The sequence below is a fragment of the Falco naumanni genome, chromosome Z (assembly GCF_017639655.2).
Source record: "Falco naumanni isolate bFalNau1 chromosome Z, bFalNau1.pat, whole genome shotgun sequence".
NCBI classification, from domain to species: Eukaryota; Metazoa; Chordata; class Aves; order Falconiformes; family Falconidae; genus Falco; species Falco naumanni.
This window is the reverse complement of record NC_054080.1, coordinates 43,186,193-43,199,955: the sequence shown is the minus strand read 5'-3', so window position 1 is coordinate 43,199,955 and position 13,763 is coordinate 43,186,193. Positions and strand designations below refer to the sequence as shown.

General features: G+C 38.5%; 1 protein-coding gene across 1 annotated transcript in view; it reads right to left on the bottom strand.

Moving 5' to 3' along the window:
* FRMD3 (FERM domain containing 3) overlaps positions 1–13,763 on the bottom strand; it is a 138,468-nt gene that overhangs the window by 71,507 nt on the left and 53,198 nt on the right. Inside the window, exon 2 of the mRNA XM_040580567.1 lies at positions 2,270–2,374. Within this exon, the coding sequence (XP_040436501.1) occupies positions 2,270–2,374 (105 nt within the window). The remainder of the gene's footprint in view (positions 1–2,269; positions 2,375–13,763) is intronic.

Here is a 13,763-nt window from a genome sequence, read left to right as displayed (position 1 = left end):
TTCTTTAAGATCAGAAAAGGCTCAGAACAGTCTGCTGATGGGAGATGAACTGTAATTACAGTTTCACAGTCTTCTTACATCTGACTGGTAGACATCAATGCAACTGTATGTGATACAGAGCTAAGACTCAGGTAAGCAAACCAACAAGATCAGAGATTCAAAAGAACCAGATGATGTAAAACTGTCAAAAAAAGAAAAAAAAAAAAAAAAAAAGAACTATTCTTCTATTAGAACATTTGTCTGCAGTTTAGTCTTTAGGACAGGGTTTGTTGCAGAGGAAATATCCACTCTGAGGGAAAACAATCTATGTCTAAAAGTTTAGAAGTGCAATCTTAAAAAAGAAAAAAACCCATCAGAACAGGACAAAGGGACAACAGAATAACTGCATATTAAAATAGCTTATTTTGATGAATTGTAATAAACCTAGGAGAAAAATTTATGTCACTTTCAATTCATCATCCAGAGCATTTTTAAATCTAAAGAAGTCTAAAGAAATGACCCTTACAATTTATGTTTTAATTCATCAGGGTTTAAAATCAACAATTAATACCCTATTAGAGAAGTTACCATATGCTTAAATACACAAGAGTAATTCTAAATCAGCATTTAAAAATGCATGTATGGAAAACGTAAGCTTGAGAAGTTTGCCTAAAAAAATTCCAGCTGAAGAATGTGCCAGTTGATACAAGCCATCCTGCTACACAGGATGGCCACAGTATTCTCAGTTGTTGGATATAAAGGCAAATGAAGACCTAAGATTTTTTAGGTAAGAACATAAATGTTTTCTCAGATTGTCTTTTAGTACTAACTAAGAGAAACCTTCAGTATAATAATCTTCCATAAACTTAACACAGAATTAGCTACACTATAAGACCTAAAAGTAAGCTGTGAAGCCAAGACTGGTACTGCAGTGAATTTGTCAGTATAGTTAACAGTTCTTTAAAACTTGGGAACCATATAAGGTATGATATAACAAGCATCCCAACAGGAGTGGGTTTTATTTATTTTTTTCTGAAGCATCACTTTTTTACTCTGCCAAAAAAAATAAAGCTTTTACTAAAAAAAAAACCTCTTGACTGCTATTAAGTAAAATAGCTTTTCTGTAGCAATTTTTGTGTGACTGTCAGAGAAAAGTAAGTATTCATTAAGCCCTACCTCATTACAGTCTAATCCAGCACTCCACCTGCTTCTCCTATTGTTTTCAACCAGGTGAACACCTCTATAAATTTAATGATTGTGAAGAATTAAGTATATTGGTCAGAATAACTGCTAATCATTCTTCTAGTTATTTTAATTTTAAAAGGAGGATGCAATGGAAATGACCTTCTGCAGCTTTGCAAAGCTATTGCAATTCTGTAAAGTTGAGCAGAGCGTGTTTCCCAATCATTTTTGACAGAACTAATTAGGGTGTAGCAAGAGATATCCAGCAAAATGTTCTTCTCCTGAATCATAGCCATTTCAAGCTAGTGATCATCTTCAGAGATTAAAAGCCAGTAGATGCCAGATATTTAAAGACATATTCAAGCCTTAATCTTGAGACTAGTAGGACCACACAGTGAAGAAGTTCTGAATTCCATTGTCTGAGGACTCCTGCATCCTTTCCTGCTCTCAAACAGTAACAATCATCTGAAAACAAACAAGGAGTAGCAGTAGCAAATCATATACAGAGTACAACCTGCAGGACCACCTTCCACCTAAGAAAGATGAAAAATCACTGTCCACACAAATGCCTAGAGCACAGGCTTGTAAATTTCATTCCACAAATGTAAAGATGTTCACGGGGAGAACTAACCTGAAGACTCCCCCACAACCTGACAAATCACACCTATTTTGTGTATTACAGATATCTAAGCCCATGTGCCCTGTGAAAAGTGAACCTGAATGACGCTTTTAGCTGTTGAACTCAATAGGATTCCTGCCTACATGTCTCAGGATGTATACTCTACAGCAAAACAGAAATCCAAATTCCAGTGCACTGCCAGAGCCTAGAGCTACCCTGTGCTACATCTGAGTCATGCCCATAGATCTTTTCTACCTTCAGTGCCAGGAAAACTACACAAATCAGAATATATCTATTTACCTGCAACTAAATACATGAACTGAGGGGAAAATTTAATAATGCCACTTTAAGAACCTCTATGGATTACGGCCAGAGCATAAGCCCTCAGAGATCCATAACTTTGCATTAAAACTTGCCTGCTTATTGGGGAAAAAAATAATCAGTTTAACATTACTTAAAAGTAAATGTAGTAAGAGTTCATATACGTACCCTCTGCTTCTCAGGGTCAACATATCGAATGCCAAAATAGTCTTTTTCCAGCAAGCTGTAATAGTTGCAGATGTGATCTATGAGAAACTGACCTTTAGTTTCCCTCTGTAAAAAGAGAAAGAATTGATACATTATTCTGAGTATTCTGAACTTGCTGTCTATAAATATTAAAAAAAACCTAATTGAAGTGTCAAGGAAAATGGCACGTGAAATTTATTGTTATTCAGATGAGGCCAAGGATTTGAGCATTTATCTCCTCTAAAAGATGCAGGAGATCAGTGATTGATATACTCCCTGCACATTCACAAATTGATTTGTTAAGAAAATATCATCACTACTCCTGCCTCAGGAAAACTCTCTAATAGCTGCACATTTATAACATTTAACATATTACTAGTAACTGTATTTCCACTTGATGCTACAATGGCGTAATAGATACCATTTACGTATGGAATTTCAAACCATGTTTTTTCACATCCCCCAAGTTTGCAAGCAGTTTTGGCAGTGAGTACCTTCCAAGATTTTTACGTAATGCCCACAGCCAGACAGACCTGATCCTTAATTCCCAGACAGCACTACAGTACAGGGAATAAATGCCCAAATCACTAAAAGAGATGTCTTCATCTTTGCATTGTCACTGGGTAACTATAGCCTTAAGGAAACTTAGTGTATACACAGTGGTTAGTTAACAAACTTACTCATTATTTCTGCTTTCTTCAGTCTCTATCCTGTGTTTCATTTCTCCTTAATCTACTGCCTGATAAAGAGAACCTACATGAAATTAAGATTTGTTCAATAAATTTCAAATCTGTTGGGTTGTTGGGTTTTTTTTCTGAATCGTGATGAGTATAAACACTGGGCTAAAGCTGTTCTCCTAAAACACTCTAAGCAGACAAAGGTGTTTCACTACATCACAGTTTCAGGTCTCTACATCTCTCTCCCTTGATCTGTCTACCCTGGTCCTGCACCAAGACATCTCTGCTGTGCACCGGGTAGCGAGTTTGCAAGACTCTACCCTTTGCTGACATGAAACAACTTGAACTTAGCTCTTTAATGTCTAAAAATAGAATCTACACAGGGTAAGCAATCAAATTATATAAAAAAATTACCTAATTGTTCCTCCAAATGATTCCCTGAAAACTTTAATTCTATGCCTTATTCAACCTTTCTTCAAGAAGCTAACAGGGAATTTAAACCATATAGCTAGGCAAAAATGAATAGGTAGCTCCTGCATTTCTCAAGGTACTTTACAAAATTAAACATTGTTATCACCTACATTTCATAGAGAAGCAGCTGAGGCAAAACCAGCACTGTAACCTATCCAAGGTCACACTCTAAAGGGCAGAGGAAGCAATGGCCTTGGGACCACCACTGTCCAGTGAAACCAACTGCTTCCCACAGGAAAAATGAGACACGCTTCAAGACTGGAGCGTTAGAAAAGAACACAATCTGTGAACCAGTGCTCTGGTTTTTTCTTTACAATCAATAAAGAATTCTGATATGGATACAGTTATCATCCTTTTGCTCCCATCACCGAGCATACAGACTAAGTAAAAAGCACACTTCGTGAAGGCATTGACAGAGAGCTGCATGGCCCTTCCAGGGCACCAGGGCTCCTGTGGCCAGCCCCTTCCCTGCCACACGGACCTTCTCTCCTCCCAGATTCATTTCCAGCTATAAAGGAATTGCTAATTCTTTTTCTTAGATGTGGGGTCTCTGCTTCTCTTCCCCTTGTGTAAACCATCTACTTCAACTACTGCTTCTTTCCTCCACCTCCTATCTCCTATGTATTTACCCCTCACTATGTGTCCCTTACTCTTCCATATGCTGCTGCTTGCCTGGAGGATACCACTGCCTTGATTGCACCATGGTATTTCAGTACTTTGTTTTCCTATTTTTAAATGGCCAATGTCAAAGTATGTTAACCCAATTTCTCTGTTTTCTGTACATGCTCACTCAGCCTCATGCTTTGTGCCCTACACTGCTACTTTTTCCCCTAAAATACAGCTGCAACAAGTTTCTTTCTGTAATTTTTCTTTCCAGCCTCCGGACATTTAAGAACTGATTTGTTTGCTGTTAAGAATGCTTAACATATACACTGACATTTTTTTATACTGTACCCAGTCACAAGTACGGGTGTGCGAGTGACTGCACAGGGAAAATCTTCCTCAAAAGGCAAAGCCAGTATCAAAGATTGAAGAGTACAAAAAGAAAACTGCCACTTTCTTCATGACCAACAAAAAAAGGTTTACACTTATACAGTCATACCTCAAGGGAGTATTTTCTAGCTTAAAATCTTAGAAGTGTCTGCAAACTTTTGTGACTATGTGATAAGCAAGACGATCAAAATATTGAGAAAATTTGCACAGCGACATTTCAATACAAAGGCAGTAGGAAAAATTTGAACACAGATGTGAAATTCAAGTTGCACAGTTTTAAGATGAATCTACAATGAACTAAATAGAAGTGGGGAATAACAGCTATTAGATGACTCAGGTACAGTCAAATGCATCAAAATAGATTTTACTGACAACCCTGTACAAAAGAAATCCATTTTTAAAACACTGGAAATGAGGAAATTAGACTAGTCGTATTTTCATCTGACAACATTAGAGGGTGTTACCTGAAGAGCAGTCAGTAATCTATTAGCTTCTATAGGTTCACATTCTAACCCATTCATTTAAAAAGCACTTTGCTTCACCCATCTAAATAATCACATAAGTTTTTTGAGTTCTTAAGCAATGTGATAAAAGGCTAGGCCATGTACAGTGTTTTTCAATCCAGTTACAACACTCCCTTTCTAAAATGAATTGATGCCCTACTTTTCTTGCTTGAAAGATATATGATGCAAATGAATCAAACAAAAAAGAGCAAATGAACAAAAGCCTCCAAGCTAAATTCATGCTCTAGGAATCCTTAAGCCCTCCACAGATAAATAAAAGGGACTAGTTAATAACTTCACCCTTGGTTAATACACACTTCAGTTAATCGTGCTACTTAGTCAGGCTTCAAGTTCCATGTGATTCATTAACAGATATTAAAAATGGTTCAAGATGTATAAAAGTGGCTAAATGGGCACATACATAATGTAATGACTGTTCTCATAAAAAATACTCATGTTGTAAATGTTCCACTATTAGACTTTTTAAATACCTGAAATTTGAAAAAATTCAGATCACATGTACACAGGGGAACATACTTGATGTGGCACAGAGCACCTCAAGTCTGAATTCATTACAGACAGTGGGGCAAAGATAGGCAATGGCTGTTCATTTTGTTTTCTGCAAACAGCATCCATAAACATTTTCTACATTTCTCTAATAAAATTCCAAATTCTCCTGAGCTTTAGAATCTGATGATCCTTCTCATCTCCTGTATTCTTTGATACACTTATTACATTACAAAAGAATATGTTAAATCCAAAGTTTATTCTCATTTGCGAAAGAAAATGAATAAATTAAATTAGGAACTGCCAGTCATCCACAACAGAGCACAGGAATGGATTTGGGCCACAGAATAATGAATAAAAAGCATTGCCTGAAATTTCAGACAGTTGCCATATAGTTTTCCAATTAAATGATCCTTCAAATAAAAAAACAAAAAACAAAAAAAACCCAAACCCAAACAACCAAATAAAAACAAACCTCAAACCCTGCTATACCAATAAAGTACTTTTCAGCAGTTCAGAATAATATTTTTATGCTACATTTCAGCATGTTTGTCAGAACATGAAAAAATGACATCATAAACAAAGCATTATTTGAACCACTACTGAAAATGTCAGCAACAGACCACAGGAATCTGAGTGAAGATCAAGTCTTTTAAAAGCTTCACAGCTGAAACGTTTGATTATATATACCACAGTTCACCCAGAACTCGTTAACTATTCCCAAGTAGAGAAGACCAATCCAGGCAGAAAGAAGAGTCTCAAAAGTGTGTAAGCAAGAGAACCAAAATGTCTTGGACTGTTATCAAATACACTGTTCTCAATGAAAGAATACCAAGTTAAACAACCCACTTTTTTCTAAGTCTATTAATTCAAATACAACATCTGGCTATCTCAGCTGAGATATATTTTCTTTCAGATTCTTGTAACCCGTACTCCATGAAAAGTGCTTTTTAAAATGGCCTTAAACAAAGAACTATAATGTAGCCATTCCACACACACGCTCAAAAATAGGTTTTTGTTGATTCCTATAAATAATTTGAGGAACTCTCTGATTTGCTTAGACAAATTGGCACAGACAGGCTGGACATGTTTTTCCTAAGGCTGCATTTGAATACCTGACCTTAATACCACTAAAATCCCACAACAAACCCCAACATGCATGCAAGGGATATAATACCATGTAAATGACAGGATCCCTGAAGACAGAAGGTCAACTAGCAAATAGCTGTTAAACTCTGCTTTCTAAGCTGGATCAAAATTTTTCTTTTCTATTGAAACGAGTATGTATCAAATTAAACTAGCAGCTGTTTCAAAAGAACTGAGCAAAGCAAGGGCCATTCTCCACTCCCAACAAAACATGAAAACATAATCACACAGAGTCCTCTATTGATGGATTCACTGGACAACCTGAGTTTCTTCCTTAACTCTAGGAACCAAGTAAAAGACTGCAGAGATGCTTCATTTTCACTACCAGACACTAGTATTATGGCTTCCATTTCTGCAGCTCTGCAAATTTATGACTGAGTAACCCAATTCCTTGGTATCTCTTCTTGTTACGTAGACATGAATCCAAAGATCTCCATAGCTCTTGAACAGTTTCAGTATAACACAATATCCCAATCTCGTGCTTGCTTGTGGAGGTTTCTTTTTTTATTCCTAGTTTCTTTGTGCAAGTTAAAAAGCAAGGGAGAGTGTATCTTCTTGTGGCAATTTAACCTCTCTCTGATGATGTAAACATCTGTGACTTTTACAATTCTGAAAGTGAGAGGAAAACCTTTTGTAGCAATTTAAGATCTTGCATTCAGTGAAATGACTTCCCTATTTGCATCTGCTTTGCTGTGGAGTTCTGTGTCTATTTATCTGAATGTCGTCACAAGGAAGAGCAAGAGTCACAAGCAGATTAAACACCACGCTGCTGCTCTGTTATCTAACCACTGAAGTCCTGCCAGCTGTGCTTATCTCTGTCAGGAAGCCACTGACATTACTAAGAAGGAGTGCAGAGTTATAAACACAGAGTTTATTTGTACCAGGGATTTCAATCCTCATCCCATGAGTGACTTTACTCGTGCGAACAGTTCCCAACAGTGACCCTCCATGCAAAGCTGCTCACATACTTAAGTACTTACTTAAGCTTAAATCCACTCGGGGAAAAAAAAAAAAAAAAGTAAATTAAAGCCACAATTCAACCAGTATTTCTGTTTACATGCATAGAATGTCCAGGCTCTTGGGCAAGGCAAGAGTAATGACTGATCTTGTATGCTTGTTTTCTTCTTTTCTGTAACATATTTTGAAGTTCTATGGATGTAAAAAAATTAATATATGAATTTGAGAATAATAATAATACCACCATAGAAAGAAACCTAACCACATCAGAAAAATGGACAAAACCATGAAGTTCCTCTAAGGCAAAAACTAATTCAAAAAGCATCTTTACTCACTGAAAACTGAAATAGTTCTATTGACAATACTTGACAAAAATGATAAAAAGCAACAAAGATTTAGAGTTAAACTGCCTCCTCAACTGCCACCTCTCATATTTCCGACTTCTCTTCAAACATCCTCCTCCAGTAATAAGATCGTATTTCTTCTAGGCCATTTCATGAGAGAAATACCTTGAATCCCAACAGGCATACATCTTCCATTTCATTGACAGATATTCTATATAGCTCAGTATCGAGGCCTGCTTGCATACACAGAAGTATGGCTGTAAAAGGACATATGGGAGCAATTCTCTGCTCATGTTGGTTTGGGGACAGCTGTCATCACATCTGCATTTATTTCCAGTGTCACAGCAAAAATGTTCACTAAGCATCACCACCAGACTGGGGCACACACTATAGGAATGGGACTGATTTATTATCAACCCTTCAGAACTGAATGGGGAGGAGGTCTGAGGAAAAAGAGAGGGAAAGCAACCTGGCATGCCAGAATTTCAGCGTATCTTCTAGATGAATTTTTAAGTCAAGCACAAATAGCAACATCAAAAACAGAACCCTCATTCTGCAGCAAGCAAAGGCAGTGAGGTGGAATGGGCTCAGCTCCAAGCCAGCAATGTTGTGCCAGCCCTAACCCTGACAACCTCCAACATCCCGGGCAAATTTCTTAAAGCTCTTTGGATTTATGGATTCACTGAGATTACAACCGATAGTAACTATTCACAAGACGGATATATAGACAACCTCTTAGCCTTTTCTGCTCCACCTTTGTAAGCGGTGATAAGAATATCCTTCTGCAGATGTTTCACAAGAACTGGATATTGCATAACGCCTTCAAAATACAAAGAACAGTTAAAAACATGTCTGTTTCATTCCTCAACTAAAACGCTATAGCCCTTCAAAAGGATTTCCTTCCCACTCATAATCAGCACCCTCTGGTATTTTAAACTACTTGAAGTACACTGGAGGTCTATTATACAGCATTTAACTGGAAAATTTTCTCAATTGTAAGAAGGGCCAGCTGCAATTTACTTTGTTGTTGTTGTTCAAGTTTCAAAATAAAAAAAAAGACAAAAAAACTTTTCCTCATAAAAACCCAACTTGGAACTGATTTTAGAATCAAAGTATTCATGGCAGACTATTTGTTTGTTTATGATGAGAAGTTATCTGTATTTTTACAAACCTGGAAAAAAGGGGAGAAAAAAGCAGTGCTAATAATTTTTCATGGAAAGAACAAAAAATGACATTGCAATAAAGCAGCTGGCATTTACTTAATTACAAGAGTCCTCTTCCATACATTTTTATTGTATGAATTACCTCTTGTAAATTGTACCCCTTATTCCATATAGGCAATTAACTAACCATAATTTGTATCAACATCTAATTCTAGAATGTAGGGGAGGATGGATTTTTTTAATCTGTGTCTCTTAATACATTTTGTTATGTGTAAATTCACTTATTTCACTACACAACGTTACAAAACTAGCTTTTGTAAACAGCTTTTACCTGTTTACCTACCAGATCTTTTTCATCCAATCAGGCAGAAATAGATTAAAGAATGTGCTCTCAGTAGCAAAGTTTTCATTATCTTCATTTAACTTAAGGGAAAAAGTGGCACCCTACTACACTGTTGGAAATCCAGCCCCAACACCATCCACAAGGAGCTGACTAATAAGACACACGCTCAATAAATGGGAAGAATGCAGGGATGTACGGGAAAATCCTCTAGGGAGGAGAGTAACAACCCAACACTGTAATGCACAAAGCAAATATACACCATATGATACAAAAACATACTCAGAGAAGAACTGTACTTGCTCTTATTTATCTACTCACTTTCTGAATAAAGCCCATGAAAGATGCATCTCTTCCTAATAAGCCACCTAATAAGCCAAGCAACCAGGATACATTTCCCTTAGTCACAGTGCTTCCACAACATCATTTCAGCAGAGCTTCCCAGACATGTATGCTGTAGAAATGCACAGTGATGCAACACCAACTTACTCAAAAAAAACAGAAGTAAAACTTCAGATTTGAATTACCATCTTATTTAACTTAATTTAAAATGGGAAAGACTTTCAGAGTAAAAAAAGAAAAGTATGTGAATACATGAGTGAAAGCATTAGAGAATTAATGCCCATTTTATTTCATAGGGAATTTAGCAGTTAACCTTTGATAACCTTTGCCCACAAGAACACTTCATGCCTGAGACACAAACTGCCTGCACTCCTCTGGTCAAGACCATAACTTTTACAAAGGTATTAGCCTTGAAACTCAAACTTCTGAGCCCTTAATTATCAGTAGAAACTCTGCAGCACCTCAGCGTCCCTCTTGCAGCGAGGGGCCCAAACCTGAACACAGCGTTCGAGGTGCGGCCTCACCAGTGCCCAGTACAGGGGGACCATCGCTGCCCTGGTCCTGCTGGCCACACCGTGTCTGGTACCAGCCAGGGTGCTGCTGGCCGCCTTGGCCACCTGGGCACACTGCTGGCTCACGCCCAGCCGGCTGTGGACCAGCACCCCCAGGCCCTTTCCCACCAGGCCCTTTCCAGCCGCTCTGCCCCAGCCTGTAGCGCTGTGTGGGGCTGCTGTGACCCAAGGGCAGGACCCGGCACTGAGCCCTGTTGAACCTCATACAATTGGCCTCAGCCCATCGGTGCAGCCCGTCCAGATCCCTCTGCAGAGCCTCCTGCCCTCCAGCAGGTCAACACTCCCCCCAGTCTGGTGCCATCTGCAAACTTACTGAGGGTGCACTCAATCCCCTTGTCCAGATCATTGATAAAGATATTAAACAGAACTGGCCCAAACAGTCATTAATGGAACTAAATATAAAAAAAACCCAAACCCAAAACCCAAACAACTACAAACCTGTGGTTGTTTCATTTGGGCAACAAATAAACACATACATCTTCAAACATAAAGGAGAAAGCAAAGAAAGAGGAAGAATGGCTATGCTGAGAAGAAAAGAAGTGCAAACCAATTTCAAGGCTGTATGGGTGAATGCAGGTGTGGAAGTTCTATTAATCTGAAATGAAACTGCATGGCTAAATATACACAGCATTGAAAATTTACCCAGAAATGTCTGCTGTAGTGAGGTCAGAAACATATTTGTCAAAGACGATTCTTCTTGTGTGCTACCTCGGTTGGGAAATGAAGAGGGTTATTCAAGGTTACTTTAGTTTTGCACTATTCATTGCAGCAGATGGACAGTTTTGTCCACACAACAGCACATTTTTGCCCTCTCTTGAATTAGAGGTTATTGTAGGATGACAGTGGTCAAATAATAAAAGATGAAGGGGAAAAAGAACAATTACACCATACAAAAATTAGTAATGCCAGTCCCATGCAATGGAAACAACTGCAAAAGCAAAATCATTAAGTAAATGAAAATTGTATTCTACTACACAGTAAAACTTGGACAGCAGGAGTGAGCACAGATAACAGCTTTCACACAATCAGCTCTCAACCTCAGTGCTGTTCTGCAAGGAAATTACTCTGACCTATGAGTAAATTATAAATGACAAAAAGATGTATTTATAGTTCACATACTGCCGTTCTCATAAGTCACCACCAGCCAGGCAGGAAGGCAACTGAAGAAACCACAAATGCAATATTCATTTACATGGCTCATCATCATTATTTGTCCCTCTGCACACAGGCAACACTTGACCATTTAGGTTTTATGTCCCTGAAGTGGCAGCTTCACAGAAGGCTTGTAGCATTAACTGTTCACTTCTCGTAACAGCTTCCATTAGTGCAGCATTCATGATGCTATCTGAGGCACTATTGATTTCTTAAAAGGAACTGAGTGCTTCTGTCAACAAATCTATCACTTTATTCAATATCCAGAATTGCTCAGCACAGCTAACTCTGCTTTCTCTCTTGCATCCCTGACATCAAAACTAACTTGGAAGATACAGCTAAGACACATCACCATACCACACCTAGCAAAGCAGATGAGAGATTTCAAGTATGAGTTCTCAGCCCTCACCGACAAAGCAACCCAAAAGCCAAATCAGGATTTTGACAAAATTACCTAATGTCCACCTGTACAGGTGACGGTCAACAACCCTCCCTTGGCCCCATGCAATACTGCATCTTCTCAGTGGGTTCAGCAGACCCAGAAAATGAGGCCTCCTCTGTGTTCTCCTTCAAGTACCATTCTTTAAATATGCCTTTTCTAACAGATACACAGCAGTGTGCCCATTTTTGTACAAAAATAAGTATTCTAAAAAAGAAAACCAACAAAAAATACTTCTAGCCAAACAAGACACTTCCCCAAGCACACGCAGAAGAATCAGCATGGTGTCACACAGCTTAGTTAAGCTGCTTGAAGAAAACCAACCAACTGGTAAGGGGCAAGAATGCCACTTCACAGCTGCATTTCAGGGCTCAGCTGAAGGTACTGAGCCCCAACCACAGTGACGGTCATGCAGGAACAGCCACACTGTTGTTTCCGCACCAAGTGGGAAAGTATGACCACAGCAGAGAAGGGTGAGTTGGAAGAAGAGATGAGCAGAGCAGGGGAGCTACTGTAAGCACTGGTAGTGGCTCAGATGATGTCCCTCAGCCCCCCAGCTTGGGGTTAACGCCCATGTTCCTCCCCTCTCACAGGGAAATACAGCATGAGTGCCTGCAAGCACAACATGGGGTGTGCATGCACTGGGCAGGAGGGAAATCGAAAGAAAAGTAAGATCATGGAACATAATCCCTAGAGGGGGAGATTTCCTGACTGCTGAATTAATGCCCATTTGAAAGGCTATTAGTGATGTGTGAGGCCAAGACCTTACATAAAAACCAGAATATATGACTAGATACTACAGGAATTTGATCCATCATTATGTGGATTACTCCAGAATCACAAGCCCAGCTGTGCACCAGTGGTCTGGCAATATCAATTCTGCAGCACACTGAATCACTGCAAGTGCTGCAAATCACAGTTAATGTCTCCTGGCAGACAAGACCCACAGCCACAGCGATGTAGTCAACAGCTCCCAGTGAACCAGCTGAAAGTATAACTCACACTCTAATCTGATGTGATAACGGCCTAGATGAAAAAAACTTTTGGCTAACTGCAGAATCCTCAACATGCTATGCACTTGAGCTGTGTGATAGTTTTACCATATAATCGTATCATTAAAACCTCACAGGACATTTGTCATAGTACCTGCTCAGGATATGTGAAAAGGTTTTTATAGCTTGTAAGAGGGTGAGGATGCCAAGAAGCTCTCCCACCTATTACTAATTTAGAATCCATAAACACATTTTTTTCTTTCAAATACTCATGTTCCTTACCTGCCCAAGGTAACTCACTCTTTTCTGAGAAAACTATTTGGTCTTTATTAATGCTGCACTATGCTCTCTCACTTTCCCCAGGTGTTTTGACTGCAGAAATGTTGTAACTTGAGGGACCATGTTGGGTCATTTCCCATTTGCCAAAGTGTTCTATTCCTTTACTCTCTTTGGGGTGAACTGAAAGAATTATTTCACCATGAAAAACTATTTCCAAACCACTCAATTAGTAATTTATGGACACACATGCATAAATATATTTTCCGGTTAGAAATAATTACACAGAAAAGAACCTTTCACCAATACCCACCCCACCCCCAATAATCCCTGCTGTTAAATGCTTGTTGTGAAGGAAAACAAACATTAAATTTTTAAGATTAGATATCCAATCTTCAGAAAAGCAAATTTATGGAATATTGAAAACACTAGAAAAAGAAACCCTCCAGAAGCATTCCTTGGACATAGAGCCTACCCTACACCAATAACCCCAACAATATTTAATAAAAGCCAGCTATTGGCATCAGGAACTCATTCTCTTGTGTCATATAAACTTCTGTCTCTATGCCAAAAAAAAAGTTTCCAGTTCACAAATTTTGATA